This window comes from Lontra canadensis, unplaced genomic scaffold, assembly GCF_010015895.1.
Source record: "Lontra canadensis isolate GAN:19392208 unplaced genomic scaffold, GSC_riverotter_1.0 scaffold123, whole genome shotgun sequence".
In the NCBI taxonomy this organism is placed as follows: domain Eukaryota; kingdom Metazoa; phylum Chordata; class Mammalia; order Carnivora; family Mustelidae; genus Lontra; species Lontra canadensis.
The window spans coordinates 1,820,993-1,839,384 of record NW_022631117.1 but is presented as its reverse complement, the minus strand read 5'-3'; the positions used below and the strand labels follow the sequence as shown (position 1 = coordinate 1,839,384).

General features: G+C 43.1%; 1 protein-coding gene across 1 annotated transcript in view; it reads right to left on the bottom strand.

The window, feature by feature from the left end:
• The window catches only part of ATP11C (ATPase phospholipid transporting 11C), a 179,337-nt gene extending 161,511 nt beyond the window's left edge, over positions 1–17,826 (bottom strand). Inside the window, exon 1 of the mRNA XM_032841420.1 lies at positions 17,623–17,826. Within this exon, the coding sequence (XP_032697311.1) occupies positions 17,623–17,649 (27 nt within the window). The 5' untranslated portion in view covers positions 17,650–17,826. The remainder of the gene's footprint in view (positions 1–17,622) is intronic.
• Positions 17,827–18,392: the final 566 nt, after the last annotated feature.

The following is an 18,392-nucleotide window of genomic DNA, read 5'->3' as shown; positions in this document are numbered from 1 at the left end:
CAGTATACCATCACTTATAAGGCTCAAATTAAGAAAACAAAACAATGTATTATCTAGGTTTGCATACATGTGTTAAAGCTATTTCTTAAAGCCAATGGAATGACTCCTAGAAATAGTTGTTACAAAGTAGAGGGGAGACAGGACAATATGGAGGAGAGAGAAGGGGATGAAACAAGAAGGTAACACACAGGTAGGTGGAATTATACTGGGAACGGTCTCATTTTCAAGTTAGGTGGTAGGAATATAGGTATTCATATTATTACTATGCATACATTTCACATATATTCTGTAAGCACCAACCATTACATTTTACAAAGATAATTTCTTTAATATGGAAGTGCTGGTGAATGGAGGCACCAGAACAGCAAAGTTTCCGGCCCCATTCCTAGAAAACTTCCACAAGGCTAGGTGTGTGTATTGGGAACTAAAAGGGACAACTATTGATGCAACATGAATTTCATGACTACTGAAATTATTAATTCCAAACATGTACTCTATAAATCCATTAATGTCTTTTGACTGGTTTCATTTGATTTTGATTATATTGCTTTCATTAGTATCTTTAACATGTCATATGTAATACGTCTAAATTTGCACTGCCTTATATTTCAAAACAGGGATATATATATTCTACTGATACTTTCCATTAAGGTCCAGGGTCTAACCTAAATAAACAAATGACTATGACTTTTAAAAAAGATTTACAGAACTCCATTTCATGAAACTGCTCCCTTTCCCTGGCTATCATCCTCTGGTTGAATCACTGACTGTAATAAACACAGCAAGTACCAAATTCTACTCCACTATACTACTGGTTCTAAAATTTACACGTACGGATTGCCTACTTACTGCACCCTACTGTCTCCTAGCAGCTGCTACTCAGCCAATCCAAGGGCTGCCTCCCTATCTACTACCGTGCAGCTAATCATGTTCATGAGTACCCACGAGTAAGAGTGTCTTTGGGAAATAACGTCAGGTGGCCACTAGCAAGAACAAGCAGGGCTGGTGCTCCCCAGGAAGCCTGTCCATCATATTTTAGCATTACCAAAAATGCTCTCCTCCACTACGGCTGTCGGCGAAAGGTCAATATCATCAGAGTTGAGTTTAATTCTAGAACATAGTACTAACAAAGGCACGGGTCTACATTTGATCCCCAATCATTCAGGGCAGTGTAAAACCAAAAAGTATAACCACTATTAAAAGCCAATGAAGAGCATGAACAGCCTAAAATTTGTCATGGTTCCCATTCAAAGTATAGACACTTTAGTCTACACTCGTTAAAGAAACTGAAGTTTGAGGTACAGTCACATGAGCATTTAAGAGATGAAGGCCTGAAGAATAACACTCATAAACAACCCAACAGAAAACATTTAAAAAATTCCACTGCTTGACTGTGAAGCTTAAAACATATACTACACAACTATAAAGCTAGGAGAAAACTTAAATACAGATGACCCAAGAGCCCTCACACTTCACAGAAGAGGAAATGGGAAGACATAGATGACAGAGCTGGGCCCAGAATTCCGTATTTCTGAACTCCCATTCACTGAATAATCTTGGACAAGCCACTTGTCCTCTCTCTGTCCATTTCCTCTGCTGTAAAATGAAGAGGCTGTACAACTGGGTGGCCTTTAAGACTTTTTACCAGTTCTAGGACTCGCTGAGCCTTTACAGACTGTATAGCAGTCTGAGCCCCTCATCTGATGGATGGAAAGGGTAGCAGATTAGTTATTTATGGAAGGTCTTTCATTCTTGATGTATATACACTTTAGACTGCTCATTCATCTTCACACGATCACGTAAGTGTGAGGGTTAATTGTACGCATTATCTTGACTGGGCCATGTAGTGCCCGGATACTTGGTCAGACATTCTGGGTGTGTCTGTGAGGGTATTTCTGGATGAGATTAATATCTGCATTGGCAGAGAGAGTAAAGCACGTTGTCCTCCAGGATGCTAGTGGACCTCATCCAATCAACTGAAAGCCTGAAGAGAACAGAATGACTGACTCCCCTCCCCAACCTCCCCACTCCCAAGGGGGAAACTCCTCCTGCCTAATAGCTTTTTTGAGCTGGAACATTGGTTGAACCTGCCTTTGGACTCAAACCAAAACACTGGCTCTCGAATTCGAACTTCCATGTCAGCTCTCCTGGTTGTCAGGTCTTCCCACCTCAGACTTTACACCATTGGCTCTCTTGGGTCTCTAGGTTGCTGACTGCAGGACTTAGGACTTGTCAAATTCCATAATACTGAGTCATTTCCTTAAAATAAGTTTTTATGTCTACACATACCTATGAAGTTTTAATATATGTATGGAGAAATTTATTTACATTTGTACATACAAGTAAAACTAAACATTAAATCTATAGGTATGTACATATCTATAAACACACACGCACACATATACACACAGCCTACTGACTCTGTTTTCTCTGGAAAACCCTATCTACAATAAGCAAATGCATATAATGAACAATTGCTTGTAAAGCACTTAAAAAAATGCCAGGGACTTACCACTGGTTTTAACTGTTATTATAATGATAAGAAGACAAGGACAACTTAAAACTAAATTCCACAAACCTGCAACATATCACATGCCAAAGATCAGTAATTCAAGGCACTGACTGGAAAAATTATTTCTGCACACACCATAATAGAACACAAATGCCTATATGGAAGGTAAAATGAAAAATCAAAAAATAATAAAATCCACTTCAAATTTTGATCCATATAAAATAATAAGATTATTTCCATCCTCGTGTATTAAGGGCTTATATCAGGCACTGAGGCATTAGTGACACAGCAATAAGCAAAAATGGTCACAGTTCTTACCCTCATGAAACACTATGTAGAGGGAAGGTTGATACTAAATATGTTAGCAAAGGAAATTAATATACAAATGTAAAGCCAATTGTGATAAGAGAATAAAGGAAAGGTTCATAATGCTATGAGAAGCTGCAAAGCTGGCAATGTCTGAGGGAAGGACAGGGACAGCTTCTGATCAAGCTGAGCTCTGGGAAATGAGTAAGAATTGAGGCCACTGACTGCCATAGAGAAGCTTACCAGACAAGAGAAATGATATATACAAAGGTCCTGCGGCAGAAAGAACACACAAAATGAGGAATATTTTTTGCAGCAATAGAAAAATCTACCCTAAAATTCATATACACTCTCCAGGGACCCTGGATAGCCAACACAATCTTGAAAAAGAACAGGGGCACCTGGATGGCTCAGTTACAATTCTCACTCTTGATTTTGGCTCAGGCCATGATTTCAGTTGTGGGCTTGATCCCCATGTTGGGGCCCAGACTCAGCATGGAGTCTGCATGTTCTTCTGCCTCTGCTCCTCCCCCTGTTCTCTCTCTCAAATAAATAAATAAAATCTTAAAAAAAAAGAAGAACACAAACAAAGTTGGAGGCCTCATACTTTGTGATTTCAAAAGATATTACAAAGCTACAGTAATGAAAACAATATAGTATAGGCATAAAGACAGGTGCACAGACCAATGGAATAAAGTAGAATCCAGAAATAAACCCTCATGTATATGGTCAAAGATCTTCAAGAAGGATGCCGAGGCCTCTCAACAAGTAAAAAAGAATCTTTTCAGCACATGGCACTGGGAAACTGGATATCCACATGGAAAAGAATGAAGTTGGATTCTTATACCACATACAAAAGTCAATTCAAAATGGATTAAAGACCTGAATGTAAGACCTAAAAGGATAACCATCGTAGAAGAAAACATAGGGGAAAAGCTTCATGACACACTGGATTTGGTAATTATTTCTGGGATATATCACTAAAAAGCCCAAGAAACAAAAGCAAAAAGACAAATGGGACATCAAATTAAAAAACTTCTATGCGGGATGCCTGGGTGACTCAGTTGGTTGAATGGCTGCCTTCGGCTTGGGTCATGATCCCAGCATCCTGGGATCAAGTCCCACATCAGGCTCCTTGCTCAGTGGGGAGACTGCTTCTCCCTCTGCCTGCCACTCTGCCTGTGCTCACTCTCTCTGACAAATAAATAAATAAATAAAATCTTAAAAAAAAAAAAACTTCTATGCATCAAAGAAAACAATCAACAAAATGAAAAGGCAACCTATGGGATAAAAGAACCTATCTGGAAATCACATATCTGACAAAGAGTTAATATCTAGAGTATATAAGGGTTAATATCTAGAATATATAAAGAACTGCAACAACTGAACAAAAACCCAAATACCTTGGTGAAAATTGGGAAACCACTTTGAATACACATTTCTTCAACGATAATCAAATGGCCAAAAGCATGCGAAAAGATACTTAACATCACTAATCATCTGGAAAAAAAAATGTGGTATATACATAAAGACTTAGAAAAGAAGAAAGTCGGGGTGCCTGGGTGGCTCAGTGGGTTAAAGCCTCTGCCTTCAGCTCGGGTCATGATCCCAGGGACCTGGGATCAAGCCCCACTTCGGGCTCTCTGCTCCGTGGGGAGCCTCCCTCCTCCTCTCTCTCTGCCTGCCTGTCTACTTGTAATCTATCAAATAAATAAATAAAATCTTTAAAAAAAAATCCTGTCACATGCTACCACATGGATGAAGCTTGAGGACATTATACTCAGTGAAAAAAGCCAGTCACAAGAAGAAAAATACAGTATGACTCCATTCATACAAGGTATCTAAAGTAGTTAAATTCATAAAATAGAAATTAGAATGCTAGTCACCAGGGGCTTGGGGGGAGGAGGGGTGAGGCGAATGAGAGAAATGAGGGGCTGCTGTTTAATGGGTAAAAGTTTCAGTTTCGCAAGATGAAAAAGTTCTGTGTATCTGCTGCACAAGAATGTGATTACAGTTAACACTACTGAATTATACACTTAAAAAAGTTTGGGATGGTAAAGTTTATGTTATGTGCTTTTTACCACAATTTTAAAAATTTTTAAAACTTTTTAAGAGATTTATTTATCTATTTTAGAGGGGGCGAAGGGTTAGAAAGAGATAGAGAGAGGGTCTTAAGCAGACTCCAAGCTTAGCGTGGAGCCCCATGCAGGGCTCGATCTCATGATCCTGAGATCATGACTGGAGTGGACACCAAGAGCCAGATGCTTAACTGACGGCACGACCCAGGCACCGTCCCCCAAGTTTTTTTCTCTTAAAAAAAGTAAGTGGGAAGAGCTGTGGGAAAGTTCAGCAGTTCCTCAAAAAGTTAAACAAAGAATTACCATATAATCTAGCAATCCCATTCCTAGGTATATACCCAAGAGAACTGAAAACATATGCCCACACAAAAATATGTACAAAAATGTTCAAAACAGCAACATTATTCATATTGACCATAAAGTAAATAATCCAAACGCCCATCACCTGATCAATGGATCAACAAAATGTGGTATATCCATTCAGTGGATTACTGAGCCACAGAAAGTGATGAAGTACTGATACGTGCTACAACATGGATTAAAAAACCTTGAGAGGGCACCTGGGTGGCTCAGTGGGTTAAGCGCCTCTGCCTTCGGCTCAGGTCATGATCTCAGGGTCCTGGGATCGAACCCCGCATCGGGCTCTCTGCTCGGCAGGGAGCCTGCTTCCCCCCTCTCTCTGCCTGCCTCTCTGCCTACTTGTGATCTCTCTCTCTGTGTCAAATAAATAAATAGTCTTAAAAAAAAAAAAACCTTGAGAACATCCTACTAATTGAAAGAAGTCAATTACCAAAGACCAAATATTGTAGGAGTCCATTTACACGAAATGTCCAGAACAGGCAAATCCACAGTGATGATTAAGTAAATGGGTATTTGCCAGGGCCTTGAGGGAGGGATTGGGACTAACAGCTAATAGGTACATGTTTTCTTTTTGGGGTGATGAAAATGTTCCCGAGTTAGACTGTAGTAATGGTTACACAAAATAGTTAATATGCTAAAATCCACTTAATGATGAATCACTAAATTCCATACCTGAAACTAACATTATAACTGGAATTTAAACAAAAACTTGAAGAAAAAAAAACACACACAAAAAAACAAGGCATACACTTTAAAAGAGTGAATTGTTGGGGTACTTGGGTGGCTCAGTCGGTTAAGTGTCTGCCTTAGGCTCAGCAGGGAGTCTGCTTCTCCCTCTTCCCCTGCCCCTACCTGCAGCTCGTGCTCTCCCTCTCTCTCAAATAAATAAAATATTTAAAAAAAGATAAAATGGTGAATTGTTTGCTATGTGAATTATATCTCCATTTTTAAAAGTGAACAACAACAACAACAACAAAAACCAGTGAAAAAGAGTACAAGCTTATACTCGTCAGGTTTTTATCCACGGAGCAGAGGAAAGTCACTGAGAGCTTTCAGATACGCATTTGTACGAGATCTTTCTGGTGCTGCGTGGCGGATACATTGGAGAGGGCAAGAGTGGCCTGGGTAAGTGACAGTGGCAGCCTGAACTTGGATGGCAGTCGAGGTGGACATGCAGAGAAATGGATGGCTTTGAGAGCTCTTTCAGAAATCAAACCTACTAGATGTGCTGTGAGGGAGATGAAGGGAAAGGCGGTATTAAGGATGACTGCTAGGTTTTTAGCTAGAACAAGTGGGTCAGGGATGATGTCATTTACTGAAAGAGGAAGACCGAAGGAGGAACAAATATGAAAGAGATGTTGATCATTTGGAAGAGAGTTAGCAGTCGTGATGAGAAAAACAAAAGTGCATCAACATCGTGTGGAGATACACTGGTTGAGGGAGTAAGATGCAATTCGTGTTCCGGTAACACACAATGACATGGTCAAGTGTGAATGTCTACTGAAGACCCATGTTGTCTAGCGGTAGTGAAACAGGTTACTGTAAGGACCAAGGCCTGATCCCTGTCTTTTTAAAATCCAGTCATACCTTGGAGAGACTGCAGGGTCAGTTCCAGACCACAACAATAAAGCAAATACCACAATAAAGTGAGTCACATTAATATTCTGGTTTCCCAGTGCATGTAAAAGTTGTTTACTGGGGTGCCAGGCAGGCTTGATCTCAGGGTGGTGAGTTTGAGTGTGCCCACCGTGGGTGTAGAGAGGACTTAAAATCTTTTTAAAAAATTATGTTTGGGGTGCCTGGGTGGCTCAGTGGGTTAAAGCCTCTGCCTTTGGCTCAGGTCATGGTCTCAGGGTCCTAGGATTGAGCCCCGCATCGGGTTCTCTGCTCAGCAGGGAGCCGGCTTCCCCCTCTCTCTCTGCCTGCCTGTCTGCCTACTTGTGATCTTTGTCTGTCGAGTAAATAAATAAAATCTTTTAAAAAAATTATGTTTACAATATGCTGGGGTCTATTAAGTGTACAATAACATTAACAATGTACATACCTTAATTTTAAAATTTTATTGCTAAAAACTTCATTGCTAAACACATATTCTAACCATCACCTGAGCTTTCAGCCAGTCACAATCACTTCACAGACCACCACAACAAATAATATTGATGAAAATGTTTGAAGTACTGTGAGAATTACCAAAATGTGACAAGAGACACAAAATGAGCAAGTGCCGTTAGAAAAGTGGTGTAACAGGCAGGCTCAACACAGGGTTGCCATAAACCTTTGATTTGTAAAAACACACGGTATCTACAAAGCACAGTAAAATGAAGCACAATAAAGAGAGTTATGCCTATAAATGACCGTCACTACTTGAGATAATAACCTCTACCACAATGTCCCCACGTAGTAAAAGTTTAAAGTATGCACTCATTAGATAAGCAGGACAAATAACCATGTATTACATGAAGCAGTGTCTTGAAATATTACCCCAGCTGCTTCCATCCTGGCTCCTACCTTACTGCTCCTGCCCCAAATCAGAAGACTGATAACCACCATCATTGGAGTCATGGATTTCGGAAGAGTCCACAGGGAAATTCCTGTCGCTATTGTTTTGAAGACTGAACACTGCCTGAAATCCATTTTTAGTTTTCCCTCTTTTCAAGTTTAAATTTCACCACAGCAAACATAAGGCATTGAAGACCAAGGCTGTGGTTTTTCTCCAGCAGCTGGAGGTGGAACCCGTGCCCTCTAAGTTGACAGGTTCTGCTGCTCTAAGTCCCATAAGCAATAACTTGGTCCAAATTCTCCGGTAATTGCTTCTTTCTGTAATGAGGCTGCCTGGCCCTAAAATTCCATGAACTTCAATACTTTGGGTCCCTTACCACCCAGTTCATAGGCTACCTCCTCTACGAACGGCCCCCCTCCACCCAGGCAGAGTGAGATTCAGCGCCCCCTTCTGAAAGTGGGCTGCACTTACTGTGTGTGCCTCTATAAAAGGATAGCAGGGGCACCTGGGGGGCTCAGTGGGTTAAGCCTCTGTCTTCGGCTCAGGTCATGATCTCAAAGGTCCTGGGATGGAGCCCCACATCGGGCTCTCTGCTCAGCGGGGAGCCTGCTTCTCCATCTCTCTCTGCCTGCCTCTCTGCCTATTTGTGATCTCTGTCAAATAAATAAATAAAATCTTTAAACAAAATAAAATAATAAAATAAAAGGAGAGCAGCGAGGACTGATGACCAAATGCCTCATAAGGAGGCTGGTCTTGTACGTGATCTTCCATCTCTAACAGACTCCAAGTTCTGAAGACGAGGGCTGTGCCTTACGTACTTCTACAGCACAAGAAGGCAAGAGTGTACCAAGGAAGCTTGTGATTCACACAAATGTTTTCGGAAAAGAAGCCAAAGTTAATTGTGCACTATACTATAGATCCCTTAATCCATATTATTGCAAACTACATTAACTGTGAAGCTTAAAGAACATCCCCACTGCTTACACAACAGGTGTAGCTTACATAATCTGCTCTACCCAGCTGTTCCTTATTTGTGACAGTTCACTCCTGGCTTCTGCTCCCTGTTGATCTGGAGGATTCCTACACCCTTCAGTACGAGTTCCTGATTCATTCCTTGCCTAAATCATAAACAATTATTAATTTTCCTTTTTGATAACAGCAAAAAAAAAAAGGGCTGAAACTTAAGAATAAGCAGAGATATCCCTGGGGTTTTTCATGACCGTAAAAACTCCCCTGGATGCAAACAATATTTATAAATATTGCCATAAAATTCATTTATTAATCCAACAATTTTGTTTTGTTTTTTCTTTTGGCAGGTTTTCCCTATATAGTCATCCTACACTAAATACTCTTCAGTAATGTCTGTACTTTGGAACTGGGTGACCTCCCACCCCCAAATTTTTGAATCAGTTGCCTATGAGTTAACAGCCAGCCATGTATAGAATGCGATGAGGTAATGATGCAAATGAGTGTTGGGACTATGGGTAAATGAATGGAACAAGGAGGAAGGGGTCGTGACAAAAATCCGAAAGTCAGGAAAAAATGAAAATCCACGAACTTGGTGATGCTCCAGAGAGGAAACCAGCAAGTGTTGACGCTAAACTGGCAGAAACATCAATACTTCCTGGCTCCCCCACTGGGGGCATCAAGTTCCCAGCGGCAGGCTGCTCTTCTCCTGCAAGTGACAAAAAGTGAATGCATTCAACAATATGAAACAGGATGACCCATAATCCGGAAGCATGGCTGCATGCAGCAAACAAAAGGCGGTGATGGTTGCTGGAGTCCCGGCCTCAACTCTGCCGCAGCTGAGCTGGATGACCATGGGCAAGTCATTTCCCTTCATTGACAAATACCAGTATCTCGGAACAGTACCGTGTAGGAAAGAGTTAACAGAGCAGGCCTGAGACTGCTATTCTTTAAAAAAAAAAAAAAAAAAAAAAAAAAAAAAAGGCCTGCTTACAAAGCTGGTATCCAGCTGCGGATTTGGATTTGGATCTTGGGAAGGTTCCCACCACCCAAAATGGTTAAGAGTAGCCAGCTGTGCCTAAATTCTTGGTTTATGCTAAATCCTGTCTTCCTTCTGGGAGTCTAGAATTTTGGCAGATACTAGGCAGGAGGCGTGTACATGACCAGGTCCCAGTAAAAACTCTGGGCACGGAGTCTCTAATGAGCTTCCTTGGTAGACAACACATTATACAAGTTATCACAACTCGTTGCTGGAGGAATTAAGCACAACCTGTGTGACGCCGGTGGGAGAGGACCATGGAAGCTGCACCTGGTTTCCTCCAGACTTGGCCCCATGCGCCCTTTCCCTCTGCTGACTTTGCTTTGTATCCTTTTGCTCTAATAAATCATAGCTGGGAACAGAACTATATGCTAAGTCCTATGAGTTCTGCCAAGAAGCCATGAAACCTGAGAGTGGCTGGGGAATGTCTGGAATAGTGGGGAGAACTCTACCAAACACTGTCCCAACAGCCTCATGAAGTACTACTACGTTTATTCTGTAGATGAGGAAAAGTGAAGTTGAGACAGGTGAACAGAGCGTGTACACAGAAAATAAATATTTCAATGTTTATGTCATGGGTGTTCTGAAATCTTAGTGAATTCCAGAACCATCTGGAATGCTTGCTAAAAAGGCAGTTAGTTATCAGAGACCTATCACCTGAGACTCGGATTCAGGAGGCTTGAGTCCTAGGACTCTGTTTACAAAAGCAGCCCAGATGATTCCTGTGCAAGGAGTCCAAAGACGACATTTTGATCAACGCACTGATGTGCCCAGTTTCCCAAGCTGGGCAGTAAATGGCAGAACTAGAACTTGCACCAACCCTTTAACAAGGCTGAGTCTCTTTTCACAACAAAACTGCTTCCAAATCCCTTAAACTCCACAGTTCCTTTGGTCTGCTGTCTTCTTGCTACAGATATCCAACCAACCAATGGCAATGAGGTGCAAACAGGAAAAGTATTTTACATTCCCAGCACCAAATACTAAGTGATATCCTGAATTAAAATAATGCACACTTACCAAGGAAAGTCAAAAGATATACAGCTCTTGAAGAGTTAACACTGCAGCTTTGTTTTTCAGAAAAGACTTGATGTGCTGCTGGCGACAGAAAATATAAGCTTATGAACGGCATTTAACAAAAATAATATAAATTTGCTTATAATTTTAGAAGTTGAGGGCAGTACATTAATTACAGCTTTTTATGTATGGCCAAGGAAGGGGGAGGTGCTAAAGATAATCTTTGGAATTAAGAAAACAGCCTCACAGAAATGCTAAAGTTTTTCTGATTACTTTTTAAGCAGGCATGACAAAAATATTAATTTTTTCTGATCATTTTCACCTGAGACTACAGATTCAGACTGGGTTAACAATTCAGTTCAAAACAATACCGGAAGTATTTATTGAGCATCTACTGTTTACTTGAAGCTACACTAGCTGCAAGATCATTATCAAGAAGACTCTGATTTTTCCAGTAATACCTAGGCAAAGAAGAGACTAGAAAAATACAGCCAACATAATACTTTAATATATAATGAAGGAGGCTAAAAAAACAAATATGCTTGAACAGGATAGGCCTCACTAATCCTCCTATATTCTATTAAATATATATGGGGCAAAAAAAAATTGACGGCAATCTGTACTTCACAAATACAGATTAACCTCCCAAATCTGGATATCCACAGTCCAACATTATCTATAAGCCAGATAATCAAGAAGTCAGCCAAACCAGCAATCCATCCATACACTGCAGAATCGAGGGGCTGTCTGCCAGTGTGCTGGCATAGGGCAACCCACACCCATATCTGCAGTGCTGAGTGCTCATTCATCATTAAACTGCAGTAGTGTTAACATACGCTGCAGTCATGCTAATGTTTATTTTACAATCACCACTGATCCACCCTTGAACCAAAGCAAGAAGGTTAAGTGTGAAATGAACAGAAACAAACTTGAAAACGGCACCTAACTCACTTACGGAAGCCCAGAGACTCCCTCCACCCAATCAGAAAAGTCTCAATCTCAGAGTCCAGATGCAAAAGATTAATCTGTATAAAACACTACAGATGTATAAGAAACTCCACCTCCTTGATGGGGGAAAAAAACCACAAAAAACAGTATTTTTATTTTGTGTCCCATGCTTTCACCCTCTTTGGAGAGAAATGATCAACCATGTTAGACAAGCAATCAGCCTTGATGATGTTTCCCATCAACCAGTATATGAATTCACTCATGGGCTAGTTCTTTGCATATCATCCAGACTTAGGGAAGCCGAACCCATTGCCCCGCTGGTGGTTAACCGGTAGAAGAAAACAAGCTCATTCCGAAAGCTGCATCAGTATGAAAATGGCTGCTTCACCTGCCCAAATCTCACCTTTGCTACAAGTTCATTAAGAGCACTGGAAACTACCTGATTTGTGGGCACTCAATACTGCCCACTAATAGAGGGTTGAATTATGAGCCGTTAGTCATAAACAGGAGCAAACGGTAAACCTTTACAGAAGGTATTTAGAAGACTTCCGGAATTTTATGTTGCTTAATAAAAAAAAAAAAATCAAGAAAAAAGGACAGAATTTGTTTTCAGGCTTTTTAATATATAGTTTAATAGTAAGTGAATAAATAGTATTTATTTCGAGTAATAATGACTTTTCCCAAAAATAGATTTCCTACCTTACACAGAATCAGACTAGCATCTATTTGCAAAGGAGCAGTATGCCATGCATCAGTCATATTGAAGGGTCAAACGCAACAAATTCCTTTTTAATCTGCAATCCAAACAACCCGGATATAACTGAGATTGTACACTATTTTCGGTAGAGGAAAAAAAAGGCAAGTAAGCATGCAACAGTAACTTCTTCATGAAAATCAAGCTTCATGGTACATTATAAATGTGTTAGACATAGGGTAGTCACCATGTCCTCTGTACCTACAGCCATGCATGTAATGATGATTAAAGATTCTGAAGACAGGGACTTTGACTCGCTCACCCATGTGTCCACAGGGCCTATCATAGTGCCCTATACACAGTAGGTGCTCCGTGAATATTTGCTGAACGAAATAATGCTCTGCAAGATCATAAAATAACATAAATCATCTAATAAAGATTATACTACGGTCAGTAGAGTTTAAGCATCAGATGTATTTATTCTAGTTATTTAGAAAATTGATCATCAGTATATGGTATACCCCAATGTTTAGGTCTGATCACGCAATTCCAATATGTGTGTGGGCGGGAGGGAGGAGGGGTGTCCCTCCACTCCAAAAAGCAATTCTCAGACCAGACACCAGCTATGGTGTCTTACAATGTAACTCAATTCTGAAAAGTACCCAGACAGCATCAGATCGCTCCACACTTCCCTATACTTCAGACGCCGGTCCCAAGTCCTCATGACCATCTGTACTTCTGACCACATGACTGCCAACTGGAGGATGCAGAGACCCCCACCTTGAGTTTCAGCCTCCAGACACAAGTCCACAGCTTCCTCCTCAGCTTCTATTAATTTGCTAGAGCCACTCACAGGACTCCGAGAAACATTTTCCTAGCTTACTGGTGCACCATAAAAGGATTAAACACAGAAACAGCGGGATGGAGGAGCAGCACAGGGCATGGTCTGGGGTAAGGGCACGGAGCTTCCGTGTCCTCTCCAAGGTGCACCACTCTCCCCAAATTTCCACATGTTCACCAACCTGGAAGGTCTACCAAACCCTGTCCTTTTGGGGTTTTATGGAGGCTTCGTTAGAGGTAGGACTGATTAATTCACTGGCCAATGGTGATAGAACTCAATCTTTAGGCCCTCTACTCTCCCCCAGAGGGTGGGCCTCAAAGTTCCAACCCTCTGATCCCAAGGTCGGATCCCCAGGCAACCAGTACCCCCAACCAGAGGGGCTTTCCAAAAGTCACTTCATTAACATAACAAAAGACACTTTTATTGCTTTTATCACAGGAAATTCCTAGGATTTTAGGAGCTCTGTGCCAGAAACAGGGACAGAGACCGAATGTGTGTATACTTGTAAGGCTTGTGTGCATGCAAAAATACTGCAATACACACACCTGAATAAATGTCTAAACATAATAAAACGAACTCATCAATATTTTCCAGGCTCAGAAAAAATTTTTTTTTCCAGGCTCAGCAATGTCAGGCCAAGGGTTTTAGTAAAATGAAGGGGGAGGCGGGGACGGATGACGACAAAAGCTTAATTACCTTGATAACTGAAGGAGGAAACCGAGAACCTTCTTGCTCCAAAAAGAAAAAAAAAATAAAAGGAAGGAAGGAAAGAAGGAAACCGAACAGCAAATTCCGGAATTATTTTATTTACTGCCTCCAAAATTGCTTCACTGGACTGGCCTTGCCTTGGACTCAAAGTAATAAATTAGCTACTGATATCATTATTTTTAATATTTTTGGTCTGATTCTGAATTTTCATTCCACCTTATGCAGTCTAATTGCTTTCCAGTCCTGGGCTTCTTTGATCCGACGACATTTTCTGTGATATTACTTTAAGCTGTATGTTTCATGGAACCAACGCAGTTTGAGAGCTTCTAGAATCAGAGACAAATGTTTTCCAGTATTTCACACTCACAATTTAAGCTTTCATTTATCAATGACCTAGAAATCCATGCCTGTTTAATATCACTCTGATAAGCTAAATTGACGGTATCTACTTGGCCAACTCCCCTGAATCTACTTTATCAAGGAATGTATTATTTGACTCTTTAGCATGAAATAATGTCAAAAAGGTCTGGGGTCAGGGCGCCTGGCTGGCTCAGTTGGTGGTGGAGTTGATCTTGGGAGTTGTGAGTTGGAGCCCCACATTGGGTGTGGAAATTATGTAAAAATAACATCTTTTAAAAATGGGGGTGGTTAACTCTCGTTATTTAAACTCTCATTAAGCCTTTAAACCCATGTGAAAATGCTACTGTAATCCTAGGAATTTTATGAAGAGCAAAAGGATAACATAAAATTCCCTGACCCCCTAAGTCTCAACTAGTCCAGACTTCCAATTAGACATGTCTTTAAAGGAAATAAGTTGTAGAGACAAAGCTACTCTTTTTTATTTATTATATTTATAGAAAATGGAGATACCGACTGGGAACGGATGGCACTTTTATTATACTCAGATACCCAACTCTTAAATCTTTTAAGACACCCCCTCCATGCCTAAACCCTAAGATCCCACACCAAATCCACCAAATTTCTACCTCGAAACTGTCAAAAGGAAAGTCATAATTCATCAGGGAAAAAAAAGAAGTCGATTATGAATGGCAATGAAGTCAAGGCCGTATCTTTAAGAAATACAATGAAGTGCTATTTCTTTTAGCTTGAAATTGGAGAACCTGAGGAAATAAATGGTATTTTTAAGACGATTCAGCAAACACTACTGAGCTATAGAAGATGACGCTAACTCCCAAGAGGTATTTACTTCCCACCTCAGGTTTAAAATGTAAAGCCCTATGGCAACATGTATCTAGTTTTCAGTGACCAACAACCACAATCAACACAACTGTAATGTGTCATGTTCAAAGTCAATTTTAGACACGGACAGGTAACACACAAAAAACCGCTTAATTTTGAAACAAATTCACAGCCCCACTTCTGAAATATGAACTCCGTCATAAGACAGCACACAACCTGGACCACATCCACATTGCTGTGCAAGTCTCAAAGTCCAAACTGAATCTTGAATTGTAGCCTTCTAGTGGTTTCAATGGGAGTGCTCGTCAAATAATCTCTACCAGGCAAAAGCTGAGGCCAGTGCAGACTTACTGATCTAGGGGAGATAAAATTTGCCCCGTTCCCCAATTCTGAAGTCATTCTTTAGGGGAGTATTTAATAGCATATTTCAAATCCAGTCCAAAGGTTTGCAGATTAATTCCTTGCCCTAGGCCTACAGCTCAGATACAACTCCTGAGAAGCTTCCAGCTTCCCAAGACTTACCATAGTCGTGGTTGCGCAGGAAAATGTGAGCAGTCGGGTATTTCAGGCGAACAATGAGGTCAAAGCTCATTTCAGTGTGAGCGTAAGTGATTCTCTGCAGAGATCTTGGTCGGGGATGCAAAGTACTAGCCTCAAACCAGCAGGCCAGCTCCTCACAACTGCTGCAAATTCTACTGCATGCCCTCGCCTCCTGGGCCAGCCCTGCTTAATGACCAGACTCCCATACCATGCAGATCACTCTCAGCGAAAGAAAAGCTAAGGGGGCTTTGAGACCAGCACTGGGGTAATATGCTCTCAAATGCTCAAATCCTTAAAAAAAGAACTGGGGATGTCAGCATCTCAATTTTAAGATAATTCATTATGAACCAGAGTCCAGTTGTTTTCGACTATTCGGGTGCCCTGGGAAAAGATTATCCTTCTCCAATTATTACAATTAGCTCTATTTGTCACCTTTCCCTTTTTGTCAGCCCCAAACAACACTCCGGGATCACAAGAATCTATGTGAAATAGAACTATGAAGTACAATGCTTTTTTACCTTCTCAGGCTAAATGTGAGAAACCAATTTTAGTCACTTGCTTTGGCAAAAGCATCCAGTACAAGTCAATTCTTACAGATTTCAAGATTCTTGATATGCACAACCTCTTTTGCTCTGTGCCACATGTAATCTCCAATTTCATAAGACTGGTTTCTGGGTGAGGTAAACATTTAGAAAAACATTAACATAGCGCTACTGTGATAATACCCTCAAAAGGGATGTACAATGATTTCTTTTAGCCAGGGTTCATTTGTGAAAGTTTCAAATGCAGAAAAAACTGAGAGCAAATTCATCCGACGCCTGAAAAATGTCAGCAATGCTTTGATAAGGAATAATCACACGAAAAGGGCGAAATAGATTAGTTCTCAAACATATATTTTAATGGGGGTGGGTGAGAGCGCACAGCACTGAACCATTTTTCTGAACGACTGAAAAATCAAAATTTACAGATGAGCCCTTTCCTTCACATCACTGGCAGAAATAAAATCCTATTCCCGCCACCTCATCTTGCAATTAAGGAAGTTGCTACAAATAGCAGCATAGAAGTAAATGGTCCCGGCTTTGCTCCATTCTTAATGTACTCTCTAGGAGTAAACAGGTTACTCAAAAAAGTCAGTAGCTAGAAATCGCTTTTCCCTAATGCCAAACTCCCACGGAAATGCAGTTCCCCTTTCCTGGGGATCTGCAAGCGGGTAAACGTGGACCGAGAAATCCAGCCGGAGCCTGCTTTTTCTCAACGGGCTCGGTGAGGTTTCAAAACGCCGCGGTGCAGCCTCCTCGCGGTCTCCACATTCACCCAGCCCACCCTGACAGCTGCCTTCGCTTTTATTATACGCTAAAGGTGAGCTTCTTAGGCGGGGTCTCCAAAGTTTGCTCGGCCTCTGGTCAGCAGACCCCCGGCTGGCCGATCCCCGGGCAACGCCGAGTCCTGCCCTCGCCTCCAGCTCCCTCACTCTCCAGGTCTTTTTTTGGGACACAGTGACAGGTCTAGGTTTACCTCCATGTGCTCGTGGCAGAGGAAACAAAAGAAAGCAACCTCCCCGGTAATAAAACGCCATCTTCGGCTAATTGGCAAACCGAGGGGCCCCTGGACCGGTCCCCCCCACCACGAATCCCACCACCATCCGGGTGGAGGGCGGCCCCCCGTCGGAGACAGAGTTTGCTACACCCCGGGAAGCTCTGGTTAAATTGTCCGGGGGGAGGGGGGATTCCGGGAGCCCTACCTGCCTCCCCACCCCGGCCGCCCGGGCAACGTGGTTCAGTGAAAAATCTAAAAGAGGGTGGTGGTGGTGGCTCCCAGGGATGCAACGATCCCTTCAGAAGACTGCTCCGGGGGACCCAGCGAAGGACTGGCGAGCAAGCAAACCGCACGCGTGGAGCCGCAGCGAGTGTACTTACAAAACGATTAAAGCTCCGGCGGAACATCGCGACGAAGGCTGCCGGGCGCCGAGCTGGGCTCTACTGGGCGGTCTGGGAAGGTGCCGTCCACAAAACACACTGCGGCGTGGGCCGGCGGCGTGAAGCTGTCGGCGAGGCGGGCGGCCCCGCTACCGCCTGCCCTCCTAGGCTCTCCGCGCTTCCCCCGCCCCCCAGCCGCCCGCGCCCTCGCGCCCGCTGCCCGCCCCCCACCCGCCCCACCGCCCCGCTCCCGCCCCGCCTCACTCACAGCCCGCCCCCGGCCCGCCCGTCCCGGGGGCGGCGGCCCCGCCGCTCCCCCTGGTCTGGCCCCAGCACCGCCGCCCCGCCGCTCCCGCCGCAGCCCGCCGAGAAGGCGAGCCTGGCGCGCGGGGGAGGGAAGGCGGAGGAGCACTAGGCTCCACCCGCGGGGAGGGGGGCGCCCCAATCTCTCCGCCTGCGCCGGGCTCGGCACCCCGCTGTCTGCACTCTTCCCCGGCGCAGCGCCACCGCCCGCCCTCCCTCCCCGCCGGCCTCGGCAGCTAGCCCGCGTGCTTCCGCCCCACTTGGGGCACGGGGGACCCTCCCGGGGCACCCCGCGCCTCGCCGCCCCTCAGCCCCACACTACTCCCTTGCCCCGGCCCTAACTCGCCCGCGGCACCGCTTTGCTCGCAGCCCTTTCTGGGTCCGCGGCGGCCGCTCCGCCCCGCGCTTTCGTCCCGCACCCGGGCTGGAGAGCCACGGTGCAGTCCGCCGGCCCGCCCCGAGCACGC